Genomic DNA, 15,150 nt, shown 5'->3' on the forward strand with positions numbered 1-15,150 from the left:
CCAGCACTTTTGTTTATTGAGCTGAAAGCCTCTGGTATGACAGGAATCACAAATAGTTCAAATCAGCTGTTTATCTATTCTCAGTGTGCATCAAGAAGCAGCTCTGTGAGTCTACTAACTGTATCCTCTACTAAAGGCTAGCTTGACTGAGATCACTGTCTGAAGAGTGCCTCTCCCTCTCCACGGGGACTCATCAGTGTGTTGCCAAAACCATGGGACTTACCCAGCTGCCATGCCCTGAGGCGTAGGCTGTAAAGGTTAGGTGTGGCTGGACCAGACAAATGTTTATTGGGAGTGGGACTTAATATGATGAAACTGTAGAATACATAAGTGATGCACAATGATTTTCTGATATACATTTAATATTGTATATCAAAAGTTAAATTGATGACATTGCAGTGCTGTCCGTCTTCATTCTTAGTATTGCTGTCAAATTGGCAAAGTCAGTTATTTTTTAAGTTTCATTTTTAGGCTTCTCATACCAATCCACTGACTACTTGGTCAAGATGTTGGGATAGCAATGCAGTGAGGGCAAGAGGAGTGCGGTGGGAGAGGCATGTGAGGAGCAGAATTCTCATGGACTGAAACAGTCACGCTGAGGACTTTTGACCCAGGCCCCCGAAAACCTCCTTCCTTTGGAAAGAATGTGGCTTCGTCTCTCCACTCTCGTCCTCTCTCCCACAAGACTGTGAGGAGGCACTGTCTCTCTTACATAATCTATGCTGTGTTGGCTGGAATTTGATTTCCATATGTACACTGTGTTCCATACGTGTACTGGTGTGTTACAAAACATGCTCTAAAATTGGAGAAAGCTCCAATTGTTCCAATACGTGCATTTAACAGATCCATGCTCTGCACCGGCAAGCTCAGTCTTGACGAGCTACTGTAGATGTTGTGACATCACAGCTGATGAATGTTAAGTATAACACCAACTCGCTTTTATCTTGATCTTTCCTATTTTCCATTCCCAAAATCTTCAACATAACAATATCTTGTAGTAAAAAAAAAATCAGGGACAATCACTATAACACATGTAGAATAATGTTTTTATTTTCACAAGCAAGCCACTACCTGGGTTAAAAGTTAAAAAAAAAATCCCATTATTGTAATGAAAATATATACAATAAAGACAAGGAATATTACAAAGTCCAAACATGATTATGTTAAGGCATAAATGTTTATTGGACACTTGTATGACACTTTATGTGCTATAAAGCGGTATGCATATACTGTTTCCATCTTTGGTTGCATTGCTACTGTCCCTTACCTATTGTTTTGCATTCACTTGATGCACATATCCTCCTCAAAAAGCTTTTGCTTTTCACTTTGTTCTCGATCAACATGACAATTCTTGCCTTCAACCTTTTGTCAGGCGTTGTTATTTATAGCAATGGCTTTATTTTACTCTCAAAGAAATTCATTTAAATTCTTTCTTGGTGCACTTGCATAGAGGAAGATCTCTATTGTCCAGCAATACACTAAAGTACACTGATAATAACCCATATGCTGTTATTAAAGCCCCACCAATACACATTTTGGCACATTTGGTTCATTCAGAAAGAGAAATACCTTTTTGCCGGTATAAGGCCACTAAAGTGAGTAGTAAAAACATTGCATCTGTGATTCTTTCAGAATTCATGTAATGGCTAAAGAGGGTTTCACAGAAAAATATCCATTCACTTATTTAATGAATCCTCTTCCATGGTTTCACATCAGCTCAGTTGAAGTGCTCATGGCATCAGGGATCTCGACATCAGCGGGAATGAGGTCAGCGGCCAGGTCATTTCCTTTCAGCTCTAAGTTCTTCAGCAGTCCACAAACACTTTCCTCGTTGATGTTGCTCATAAGCTGCTCCGAATTCCCTGCAGCCTCCACCTCCATCAGCTTTTCCAGAGGTTCTGATGTGTCCTCACTCTCTTCAACCTCAGCACTCTCTTGGCATTCCTTGGTCACCGGGATGTCTGAAGGCTCGTCTGCATTGGTGATGGAAGCCGGAATGTCAATAGGTTGGGGAGTTACATCAGGGACACCCAGGTCGATCAAAGGGGGTGAAGAAATCACTGGTTCAGGGAGAGACTCTTGGCTAAGCAGGTCTGTCTTCTCCTCCAGAGCCTCAGCTGGGGCTGGTACTGACTCTGAGATGGGTTCAGGGTCTGTCTCAACTTCTGCCTCTTGTTCAGGAACTAGCTCTGGTTCGGGACCTAGCTCTGGTTTGGGAACTGGCTCTAGTTCGGGAACTGGCTCTAGTTCGGGAACTGGCTCTGGTTCGGGAACTGGCTCTGGAGCAGGTTGAGCTTCAGCAACAGGTTTTGGATCGGATTCTGGAGGTGATGGTTCGCTGACCAGAGGCTCAGGTTGGACTGGAGCTGGGGTTTCCTTTGCCACAGGCTCTGGTACAGCATCAGTTAATGGGTCTGAGGCAGCAGGAGCCTCTATCACTTGACACTCTGAGACACATTCTTCAGTGGGTAAACATGCCATTAGTGTTACTGGCTCCCCCATCACCACATCTAGGTTCTCTGCCTGAATGACCTCCTGAGTCAACGTTATCCCAGCGTCTTCTGCTGGTTGTGCAGGCTCCTGTTCAGTTTCAGCAGTTTCAGCACTGTTGCCTAGGGCTCCTCGCCTGTTTAATTGGTTTCCCATGATGAACCTGAAGAAATGAGACAAATGAGAATACAATCATACTTTAAATAATGAAATGTCAAGTTCTAGTATTTAAGTGATTACAAAAAGTAATGTCAAGCTTTTTCTTTAGCTCAATAGTACATAACATTCCTGTTGCAGGCATTACATTACAAGTTGAAGCTTTTCTCCCAAATTCATGAATACGCAATTGATAAAGGTTACAATAACAAAAATATTAAAAATAGAAACTTGTTATACTTGTCAAGATGCACTAAACTGGTTGAGCAGAAACTATCCTAGTGCGTGTTGGTACATTGTGTTCTCTTTTACCCTCCCCGGTACAGCATGTACTATATAGTGTCTAGATTTGTGCGTGTCTATATAGTAAAAGTTTCTGGAGTGCCCGAGGGGAATTCTATCCATTTGTTATCTCTTTTCTTGCCTGCTTTGCACTGCATGTCACCTCTCAGATCTTAACTCCATTAGACAACCGAATCTGGACGCGTTTAGACGTGCACTGAAAACGTTTGCCAATTAATATCACGTAACAGCCCCCCATGTCAGGAAAACTATATTTGTGATTTGCCTTTGTTTGCATTTTCTAATTGTTCTGTAAAAAACACACCTTGATCCAGTTGTGCATGCCTATTAAAAGAAAAATGGATCTGCATGTCGTTCAAACTGTTTTAATATTAATGGCATGACAAATATTCCGATTGTAATTATTATCAACACAAACAATATCCGTTTTTCTAATTGTCATTAATTGTTGGTCAAAGCAAAACGAACAAAGAAACCCTTACAGACGACCCCGCCTCCCTGTCCTGCTGAACAGACTTATAACATATATCCAAAATGTAGAAGTCAAATCAGCTACAACAGTTATAACGGGAAGTACGTAATAGGAACCTACCGTTTGAACTTTGTTGCGTTTCAGAAAAAGTAAATAACGTTGCAGAGGATGTCGCACTCCCAACTTGGAGAAGACGCACGTCAAACTGTCTGTCGAAGCGCGCACCAGTGGAGAAGACTCCTGCAAATGCGCGTTCCCGGTCTATGCGCGTGCCGTACACCAACCCCAGGCCAGTGCACTTCCCGAGCCAGATTGATTTAACAAACGTAAGTAAACAACTCAAAATTAAACTACTCGTTTTACTCAATCAAACTTTATATCCAGCCATGATCACCACTAGTTTCAAAATAATCATCATTGACTCATGTTTCCAAATGTTTACCATACGTTTCAAAATGATCACCACTAATCCATGTTTCCAAATGTTTACCATACGTTTCAAAATGATCACCACTAAACCATGTTTCAAAATGTTTACCATACATGTCAAAATGATCAACACTAAACCATGTTTCAAAATAATTACTAGCTTTTTAAACTGATACTTCTAGCTATTTTACTAAAAGCTAGTAGTTTCAGTGTTGACTACAGTCCAATGTGGTCATGATGAGGAAGCTGATCAGCTGACCTACTGTTGGGTTAAATATTAAATATGTGACACATATATTGCTGTAGCACAAGTTAGTTATGCTGAGAAGTAGAGAACCGTCCCATCCAAAGCGGATTCTTAAAGATCACTCAGACGATACTGAATTAAGTTCATGCAGACATATTGAATTTGTATATCCTTTTCTGTATATAGCCTACTAACGAGCCCTCTTATGATTATTTTTTCCAAATGATTAAGTGTTTGTATTCATTTCTGTCAATGTGAATATTAAATCCCCAGGTCCGGGGACAATAAGGCCTAAGACATCTTCAGTTATGGCTGTTCTCTCTGCGAGGAGATCCACAGGGCTCTTTCTTTGGATTTTGGTGTTTCTCCTGCTCATCTTCATTGAGATGTTAACCTCTCTGGTGCTCTTTGGTGGTGTGTTCATCCTCTCCAGCGAAGCCCTCATCAGCCCCTTTCACTTTTGTCTAACACGTCAACATGGTGAACTGTCCTGCAACTACAGCAGACCTGTCAGTGGAGCTGAATCTGAGATAAAAATTATCATCCTTGCAACAGCGGTTATCCTGGGTTTGTACATCCCTGTGGTGCTTGTGGCCTTTGCCCTGATGACCATGCTGCTAGCAGCTTACACCAAAGACACAGCAACACTCAGGTTCAGCATGGCCTGCCAGGCTGCATCAATCCTACTGATGCTGGCTGGCATTATAGTTTTTCTGATACTCTATGAGTCGTATCTGAACTTGGAACACATGACAATTTGGTTCTATGTTTGTGTGGGTGTGCCATTTCAGCTGTTCATCATAACTGTGCTGACCGCCCGTGTCAGGGGAGAGGCTCACTGGGAGTAGATGGGTCAAAGTGCTTGATGAAGGTATTATCAAAACAGTGTTATTGTTTTTTTTACAATTCAAATTACATTATTATGTTAAATGTCCTCTGTTATGTTTTCACTAAATAGTGACCAAATCTTTTCTTTCGGGCATTTGCTGCTGAAAACCAAGAGTTTTATGACAGAGTTTATGACAAACCTGTTTTTTGTTTTTCTTAAATAGACTGGAGCATACTGTAATGCATACTGTAGTACTGTAACAGTGTTTTTGAATTCTACACAAACTGGTTTGTGTAAATGACAGCCAAGACAAGTGTGTAAATGAAAAATATGGCCTGCTTTTTATGATATGCGCACCTGGTGGATAGGTGCTCAAGAGAATAAAACTGTGTCAAAAGGTAATAAACTAAAAGAGTCTGTGCTGACAGTTGCTGGAGTCCACACATAAGTTTGGGCTTATTCAAAAAAAAAAAACAATTGCTAATTCAAATATTAAAGTACTAATAATAATTTATACTTTGTTGAAATTACTTTGTTGAAATTACAATTTGTGGAAAAAACTACAATATCTAGTGAACATACATTCTCATTCAAAATAAGTCATACTCTATGATCTTCCAGTACAATATCAATGTGCCGCTTAAATCGGTGGTGATATCAGGATACAAAAAGGCAACAGGTACAGCTACAGTATAGTGAGCATGAAATAGAAACTCGGTTTCAAGCGTTCAGTGATTTGCTCATGCAAGCACAGATCTTCTGGTTGAAGCATATCTCTCTAACTACAACTCTGGGTGTGTTTTAACATTACCACAGCTGCTGTCAGTTTCGCATTCATTTTTAAAGAATAACATCAAATGTTTTTTTGGCTTTCTGGTTTAAGCTTTCAGTAAAATGTTCTTTTTCACAAATCTAGTTTAAACTTTACAAAATACCATGTTATCTGTGTTAAAGGAATTTCCATTAAAGGAACACACTGACTTATTGGGACTTTAGCTTATTCACTGTAACCCCCAGAGTTAGGCAAGTCGATACATACTCTTCTCATCTCCGTGCGTGTTGTAACTAGCCTAGCACAGATCCTGGAGGTAACCGGTTGCAACTAGCCTACTGCTCCGAATAAGTGACAAAATAACGCCAAAATGTTCCTGTTTACATGTTGTGATTTGTATAGTCACAGGGTGTACAAATAACAAGGTCATTATGCTTTTACTATCTAGTAACTGTTGACTCTATTACTCCAACTCTGAGCGATCTCCAGGCGAACTCTGTTTCTCACCACAGGGCTTCAGGTGCTGCTAGCAAATCACTCCGCCCAAGTAGCAGAAGTAGCAGTGCTTCGCCTTTCTGAGAATATAGTTCTCAGTTTGTATACGGTTAGAAGACGGCTGTGTCTCATATGACCTTGTTATTTGTACACCCTGTGACTATACAAATCACAACATGTAAATAGGAACATGTAGGTGTTATTTTGTCACTTATTTGGAGCAGTAGGCTAGTTGGAACCGGTTACCTCCAGGATCTGTGCTAGGCTTAGCTAGCGCTGGGGGTGTCAGTTACAACACGCATGGAGATGAGAAGGGTATGTATCGACTTGTGTAACTTTGGGGGTTACTGTGAATAAGCCCAGTCTAAGTCGGCGTGTTCCTTTAATTCATGTGTGTACCCACAGACAGTTAAATGAAACAATACAGTGGGATGTAAAGGATATAGCAGCGCCATTAACATACTGCAGGATGCTTAATTAGGTTTTCTCACAGAAAATTGGGTTTTAGATGCTGTCATTAGAAGTATACACCCCATGTCGATGCAAAAACCTTGGTAACTTAAAGGTGTCAGTATTTCTATCCACTGTCTTTGGAGCTGTGCCAAATTGTACATCCTTGTCAGTGACATCCATTAAAGGATCAGTTCTCCAATTTGTAGCTTTATAGAGGAGTTGTTTGGTGGTACAAGAGAATATTTTCCGTTTATTGCACATGCAACACTTTAAAGCTTAGTGCACATTTCAGTGGTCAGGTGAAAAAGATTTCTCGCACAAGCCGCATAGCATCATCCTCCTCTGCTGCCTCTGTCGGCATCTGTGAGTGCTCCTCTTTTTCCTCAGCCTCCAGTCCAACATTCACAAGACCACCACGATCCTGTACTGGTCCTGACTCCTGACCCCCAGGTCCCTGATGCTGCGGGCTCTTAGTGTACGGCAATGTTTCCACCTCTGTAATGTCTAAGTCTGTTTCTGAAACATATGTCTTCTCCGAGGCATCACCGCAGTCTGAGGACTCCTCCTCTAAAGTCACCGGCTTTGCTATCGCCTTGGAAGTGGCAGTGTTCTCCCTTATTTTCACAAGGTTATCTACTGCCTTGTCTTCAACCTGTGTGGGAAGGTCAATCATTCACGTTTTACACAGTGCTATAGGGAATATATTGCATTTTACATCCACTACTAAAATGGTGAGATATGATTTAAAAGTGTTATTTTTTTATTTTACTTTTTTACTTTTTCCACATGCAAGTTTATCTGAGAGGCACAGACTGGGGCTACATTCAGGTATACTACTAAGTGGACAACATATGTTTTCCATGTACTTGAAAAAGCAATAAGCCACCATGATCCAAATGTAATTTTTGATTTGAACACATATTATGCATTTATTTTACACTTTTGATTGTTTTACATAATATGAACAACATTTGGATGTTTTCATTTTGATAGGCTATTTGATTCATATATAAATATCAATAACTTGGTCTGTTATGGCATTTCCCCCCCCCCCCCATTTCAAACGTTGAAAAAGAGAGAAACAGCGCCACCTTTTGGTCAGTCAGGAGATCCACGTCCGCGCAGGCAGCGTTGGTAAGATATGAAACAGCTGCCTCTACCAGCTCTTTCTCGTTCATACAGTAGAAAGCAGCCCTGAAAACACAGCCGCGCATATTTGTTAGTCAAAATGACTTAAGGAGCTTTAACTGAAGCATAAAACCGAGGCTTTGTCTTGGTATTTTATCAACTACCGTGTAGTTTTCTGTTTTCTCCTGCTCTTCAGCGGCTCCTTTTTCACGTTCTCTTCCTTCTTCGCCATCCATGGCGGCAGCGCCCGGCGGTGCCTTTCTGACATGTTGGCGTTATATTTTAAAACTTAACGTTATTTGTACATCCGAACAAAGACTACTGAGCTATTATCAGAGACAGTTAGTATGGAGGATCTTTGGTATTGGTATTATCCACCATTTAGTGAAGAGGAAACAGAAACAGAGGGTTTGTATTGTTAAAGTCACGTGACGTGACTACAATGGCTGACTGAGTCTTTAGCGCCTCTTAGCGGGCAAACTGCTAAATGCGCCACAAAACACCGTGCTACCTTCAAAATATGATTCACAAAATCGCATTGTTTTCAATAAAACGATTCCTATTTTTTTTACATTTACCTGGGTACTGTCTCGCACTAGTTTCAGAGTCCATTAGGAAAATTTAACTTTAACTTTTACCTCATTTATCTGTCTTGTTAAGCACTGTAACATCTGTTTTAAAAAGTGCTATAGGCCTAAATAAATGTATTGTGATTACTAAAGCTCTTCAATTTTTTATTTATAAACAGGTTTGACATTGTTATACCTGTTTGTCATCTAATCTATAACAGTGCACCCTGACATATTGGTAATATGTTTAGTATGTTTCTAAGCACTCAAATAAAAGTTATGTAAAAGAAAAAACTTTTCGCAATTAGGCAAAGACTTATAATAAGACATTTTATTAAAATAAGTTTGGTTTATATGGGTCCTTAGGTGTGAATCAGAAAATGTAGCCTACCATTATTACTGAATCACAGGTTGTCCTGTGATTTAACTGGGATAGTGGCACATTGCCCACATTGCTGTTATGTTCACATTACTGCTAATGTCCTTATTGAATGTACTCTACTTGATACTAAAATGACTATAATCATGTATAGTGCTGGCATAGGAAGGTACAGTATAATATTCACAAAGTTCAACTATAATTTCCAAATCTCTCTTTCTTTCTTTCTTTCTCTCTCTCTCTCTCTCTCTCTCTCTCTCTCTCTCTCTCTCTCTCTCTCTCTCTCTCTCTCTCTCTCCTCATTCACTTCCAACTCCTGCAAATGTACCAGCAAACTTACATAAACACACACACACACACACACACACACACACACACACACACACACACACACACACTGTACAGTTTATTGTTGTTGTAAATTAATCAGGGATGCAATAGTGCGCTGTGTTAATTAAAACTGTATTGCAAAGTCTGACCATCCAAATTCACATCTCTCACCCTGGCCTTTCTGTTCTTCATCCACATTTGCGGTAGCCTGCAGTTAAATATTTTGGTACTTATTGCTGTTCCTTCACATATTTTAATTGCCATCTTCATGCCAGTAACATAAAACAACACTTCCTTTAAAAAGTAAAATCTGTTTCATCATCAGCACCTCTTTTTGCATTTTTTTTCTCCCAATAATAATAATAATTATTATTGAATAATAATAGTTGTTTGATGGATTTTTTATTTTATTTTGAAATGCATTCTGGGTATGTGTGGACATACTGAAGCACGATGGCTTCTAACCCTGTGCCTTATTCTTACTGGCCGAAAGCAGCATAATCCATGCTAGTCTAGTTTTTCTCACTTTTCCCTCTTTTCCTCTCTCTCTGTCCTTTTGTCACCCTCTTTCAATCTCTGGTGTTCCAAACAAACTTGTATCAGACTCTCACTTTCTGACACTTTGATTCAAAGCTGCCTTCTCCCACTCGGCCTTTTAATTATGTCTCTAAATCCTCTAACCCTAACCCTTCCGAAGTGCTTAGGCCTTGATTGCAAATACCAGCTTTGTATATTTGACTGAATTAAAAAAGTGGGGGAAATGGGAGGGGGGAAAAAAACCTCAAGGCAAAGAGAATGTTAACAGCCAGATGCAGGCACAATGTCATTTCCCCTAAAGCTCTCATGTTCAGCGCATTTTATGAATGACAATTAATCAGAGGGCTGAACTGGTATCAAATGAAAAAGAAATCCTCAAAATCTCCCACCATAGTATTATCATTTACAACAGATGTCAACAGAGGCACTTTTTGAAAATAACTGTATTACTGACCTACATTTTGAAATTTATATAGCATTTTTCTTTTTATGTAACACCACTGAAAACTGAAACATTCCAACAAGCTCAAATTGAGAATTATATGACCAGAATGAGATGGTCTCCAGTGAAACACCCACCCTATGAGAGTCCTAAACAGTTATCTTGCAATGCAATCCATCTCTTTAGAGAAATATATATATATTTTTTAACTTATTATCATTAGCTCATTACCATTGTTAAAATAATGAAATTAATTATAAAAAATGATTTAAACATTAAAATATCAGTGAAGCACCTAAAGTGGCATTGAACTCATCCCCCTCCATGCCTCCTGCCACATCCACAGATCAGGCCGTGCTAAGAAGATTTCTGTTGGCTGATGGAGTAAAGCTTGTCACTGCTTTACTTTACTTGCTGCTGAATTTGTGGGTCGAACATGGCCAAAATGTTTGCTGAACTTACTGACACAAGAGCATCAGCACTGCGGTTTCGTTTGGCATTTGTTTGATGTTGATGACAGGATTTTTATAAGATGAATATTGTAATAAGCCTAATTTTTTATATTTCAGAACACACTGATCCATAATTACATTATGCGTACAGTTTGTACTATATGTATAGGGCATACTGCAGATTTTTGTTTAGTGAGAAGCTATTGTGTAGAAAACAAGTTGGATTGGTCATAAACAACTTCATCAGGAAAGCTCAGTCTGTCATTTTCTTATTCTATATCTCTTTTCATTTTCCATGGCCACCTCTTTAGCCTAATTGGTGAGAACCAGACTTCTAGTTGTCATTTTAGGCTTAACCCTGCTTTGAGTGAAGGTCATAACTATCGGCCATCTGGCCCAGGAACGCTTGTTGTGATTGGCCACATGGCATAAGAGAGCAAGATTTAGGAAAAGCAGAATCTTTAAATTGAACGAACATATTTAAATGGTCAGGAAGGGATGTTATCTGTTGGGAGAGACATAATATCATATCATCTCATTATGTTAACCAGGGCCATATTATAAGGACACACAAACAACTTCAAAATGTCTGACTTTACACATACAGCCTGATACCTGAGGAAAAGAGGATGTCATTATTACGGCTGTGTTTGCTGCAAAACACATGGGAGCCCTCCCAGTATAAAATCATGTTCAAAGACACAAAGCCCAATCTTTCAGCACTCATTCAGTGTGTTTATGTACATTGTTGATGTGCATACTGCAGATGTGTTTGATTAGAATATACATAATGTTTCTATTAGGCCTATTAACAACTTTTCTTTGTGACATGGATACTTCACTCCTGGTTTACTTCACATCTGAGCAAATTCTCAGGTGACATATGGGACCTGATTAACAAAAGAGCGTTGCTCCCCTCAAAATATTCATTTGCAACAGGATGCATGCAGTTGAGTCTTGATCTCAAAACGAACAAAAGACTAGAGGGAGCAAAGTGAGTAACACATGACACAAAAGGATTGCAAAAGGTGTTTGTGTGTGTGTGTGTGTGTGTGTGTGTGTGTGTGTGTGTGTGTGTGTGTGAGTGTGTGTGTGTGTGTGTGTTTTCCTGTGATTGCTTCTGATGAATTGGTCTTAGAAGATATCAGGCAGACATCACACACAACAAACCGTAGAGATTTATATTAATACAGAAGAGATGCAGCACTTCATGGGAGCAGGGGCTGAGCATAAACAGATTAGAAGAAGGGATATAAATTACCCAAAAACACAGGATTGGGATGAAAGTGAAATAGGGAGCTAGTAATCTCAAATATTTAAATTTAATGAACCAAACTTTTTTTTTTTCATTGTTTGGATGGCTTATATAGGATAGTTTTTTTCTGAAATTTGTCTAATGAGGTCATTTTTCTTTCCTGTCTTTCTCCATATAATCTGTTGTCATATGGGCCAGAGATAAGACTGGAGTTTAGCATCCGCTCTTCCTGCTGCATGATATCGCATAAGTCTAAATCTGCCCAGGAATGGGATATTTGTGTCAATGCTTATTGACTGGGGCTCCTGGGACAGTCTGGCTTTGAACCTTAAGCTTACTAAGGAATCATCCATGAGGATGATTACATCTCAAGTCAAAATTCTGTGTAGATAATGTTTTTGATGAACTGTCTTTGGTACCTAAAAGAAAAAGAAAGAAAAAGTTAAGTCATGCTGTTGGTACATTGAAGTAAAGGTTTTTATTGCTCTACTAAATAACCTGTTTTTGTCTCCTCGGCTAAGTGTAGGATTTAACACAGTGGGAGTGCATGAGGGTGATTAGTTATGACATAATCTACAGTTGTGACATCAAATGCCCATGGTGCTAGCAAAGGCAATAAAATCTGCTGCGGAAAAAAACAACACACACACACACAACACACACACACACACACAAATCAATGTGATGATAAGTGAGAAGTCACTGGGACGCAGTAATCTGTTCCACCCTATTAAAGTTGGGACTTGTAGGTTACTGTGCTTCCTCATCAACAGTAATAGGCCAAATCCACAGGGATTTCCTGCCAGTCACAGGCTCATGGTAACCTAATGACTTTTCCTCGGAAGCTGATAAAAGTGCTTTTCTTCTAAATTCACCAATCTGTTTTTTCCTGCACTGAGCAGATCGAGCAACAGTGGCATTGATTCAAAGCACGACCAGATAAATGTATTACTATTGAAGTGTGCTCGGGATTAGTTGAAGAGCATGGGACCTCTTGACCCTTTTGTTACATCTGCTGTTGAACTGCCTCAAATGTCCTGCTGTGTAATCCCTGACCTTAAAGATGACCCTTTTCCTTAAAAGGTCATTGTTTTTTTCCAGACATTTTCAATTATTTTCAATACAAGACCTTGTCCTTTCACAATAAGAAAAAAAAAGAAAGAATGGAGGGAGTGAAAGTTGATTTCACCCAGCAGTGTCACCTGGCTCACTCAACCGTAGATTCTGCCAAATTAAAGATGCTAATTTCATCCTTAAGCACACACTAATAAGAGCAACCACTTGCCTGTATAAGACTCCAATCAAAATGTTAATTACAATCATGAACAGTTTGAGATTCATTAACCTCCATTCCAATTTTTTGGCTCTGCGCTCTTTTGGTGGCTGCCAAAAAAGGTTGTGACATTACAAAAAATGGCTGATTATCTTTACATTACAGTTGACTTCTTTTGTTACACGAACAGTAATACATGAGTCTACAGCTGCTTGAGAAATAAATGTTAGTGCTTTTGATGATTATATGATAATTTGGGGATTGGCATTGAGGTAATGTTCCACTTCCACTGCAGTTGTTCTTCGTTATAAGCTTTAATTTGGTACAATCATTCCCGTTACTATTGCTACAAGGGCAAAAAACACACTATAATCGTGGTTACATATATGTGTGCATGTGTTTAATGTGTCAAAAAGAAAAAATGTGAATACTTGATGTCATTTGAATAAAACCTTTCTAGTGGCTGTTTAATTGTTATGAAATGATGTTAAGAGTGAACGTTGCCGAAACAATCTTACTACATGGCCCATTTTAAGCTGTTTCAAAGCTTTTGATTGAGATGAGATGAAATGTTTTTCCGAAGGTAATTATGATAGTTTCCTACAAAGCTTTAGTTGCATTTCACTAAGTACAAGATGTACTTTAATAACATGACAACTTGTTTTCATTCAGTACATGTAGAATCAGGCAATTTAGTTTTTCTGGGAACATTGCATTCATATCATAAAGTACTAGCTTGTTGAATAGGTCTTACAGAGTGAGCCCACACACATCCAGCACATTGAAGACTTGTTTTACAGAGCACTTTATTCAGGAAAATGACAGGGTTGCAGTGATGTGCATTGATAGTGAAAGCAAATAAAAGACCTCAAGGACACCTCGTATTACAAAAGCTTTACCAACATTACAGCTACTCACAGGGGATTAAAAAAGAAACTATTTCAATTAGCTTTAGGTTACTGTAACACAAAGCGTTCCCTAGTAGCAGCAGCAGCACAGGTAAACAGATTTAGTCTTTTGTTCCATTTTGATCCCTGTATCTGTTAAACCCCCTAAAGCATCTGCTTTCTAGGTCCCTGATTGCCTTAGAAGAAGGAGGCAAGACACCTGCATAGTTGTCATGGCAACAAATGCAGATTTTAGCACCTTTGATGTGCAGTAAACAAAGGTGTATCAGTTTGCCAGTTTGAATGTATGTTTACAAGTGACTGGATGAGTGACAGACAGACAGACAGACAGACAGACAGATAGTAACAAACAGTGATGGTCGACAGCTGTGGCATCTGGTCATCTGTAACAGCTGTATTCATAGAGGCTTGTCGAAGACTTGTCTTCTTTCTCCGCTGCAGTTCAAATGTCACACAGCTCAGGATGATGCTGTGTCTCAGCAGTGCTTACAAACCAAACACACCCCAGGAAATAAATTATTCATGCATCTCAGAGACAACACTTTCACTTGATTATCAATCACAAGGGAATAGTGTCATCTTTATGCACAGGCCCACATGATGCAACTTTATGATCGCACATATATTTTGTTAAATCACCCCGAGGCTGTTATTGCTGAAGAAAAATTGGTCCCACCTTACTAAATAATGACGGCCTTGGAGACTTTGAAAATATGGCCCCTGGGCTTTCTGATAGTATGTGTATTACTTTGTGTCTTGTAGTTGTTTGTGAAGTTTGGTGGCTGCTATTGTTCTTTTGTCAGGCTTATATTTGTTTTGCAAGTTTTTACGTGAGAAACAGAAATTCAAAGGAGCAGGAAAGGAAATAAGCTCATTATCATCAGAAATAAATAACACAAATGAATAGACTTTTCCAACATAAATAGCCACATTGAAAGGAAGGTTAAATCTGCTGCTTGTGTGAGTAGCTGTTGAGCAGTGGTGAAATGTAACTAAGTACAAATACTGAATAACTGTGCTAGAGTTTTATGTAGTTGTACTTTACTTTAGTATACTTTACACTTGACTAGATATATTGTACTTTTTACTCAAATACATTTATTTGATGGCAGTAGTTACAGTAATATTATTTTCCAGACTAAGATTTTATATACAGTATGATCAGCTGATCATATGTAAAATACACACGATGCATAGTCTCACTTACTATTATACAGGGAAAGGATCTGAT

The 15,150-nt window shown here is 39.1% G+C and overlaps 2 protein-coding genes and 1 long non-coding RNA gene across 4 annotated transcripts; 1 reads left to right on the top strand and 2 right to left on the bottom strand.

The window, feature by feature from the left end:
• Positions 1-1,158: 1,158 nt before the first annotated feature.
• On the bottom strand, positions 1,159-3,775 carry LOC116045673 (protein TsetseEP-like). The gene is made up of 2 exons (XM_031293480.2): positions 3,542-3,775; positions 1,159-2,653 (listed from the first exon to the last, which is right to left on the bottom strand). Exon 2 carries the CDS (start codon positions 2,644-2,646, stop codon positions 1,708-1,710), a length of 939 nt encoding a protein of 312 aa, XP_031149340.1. The 5' UTR covers positions 2,647-2,653; positions 3,542-3,775; the 3' UTR covers positions 1,159-1,707.
• LOC116045675 lies at positions 3,594-5,249 on the top strand. The gene is made up of 2 exons (XR_004103980.2): positions 3,594-3,747; positions 4,371-5,249. It is a non-coding gene; the product is annotated as an uncharacterized LOC116045675 (long non-coding RNA).
• A 1,261-nt stretch (positions 5,250-6,510) lies between these two features.
• si:ch211-127m7.2 lies at positions 6,511-8,213 on the bottom strand. Of its 2 annotated transcripts, XM_036003325.1 has the most exons (4): positions 7,939-8,213; positions 7,738-7,840; positions 7,287-7,298; positions 6,511-7,238 (listed from the first exon to the last, which is right to left on the bottom strand). In XM_036003325.1, the coding sequence occupies exons 1-4, from the start codon at positions 8,040-8,042 to the stop codon at positions 6,942-6,944; spliced, it is 516 nt and encodes a 171-aa protein (XP_035859218.1). In that variant the 5' UTR covers positions 8,043-8,213; the 3' UTR covers positions 6,511-6,941. The 2 variants fall into 2 exon arrangements, with proteins under 2 accessions (XP_035859218.1, XP_035859217.1); XM_036003324.1 differs by having other exon boundaries at positions 6,511-7,298.
• Positions 8,214-15,150: the final 6,937 nt, after the last annotated feature.

Source organism: Sander lucioperca, chromosome 7, assembly GCF_008315115.2.
Source record: "Sander lucioperca isolate FBNREF2018 chromosome 7, SLUC_FBN_1.2, whole genome shotgun sequence".
Taxonomy (NCBI): domain Eukaryota; kingdom Metazoa; phylum Chordata; class Actinopteri; order Perciformes; family Percidae; genus Sander; species Sander lucioperca.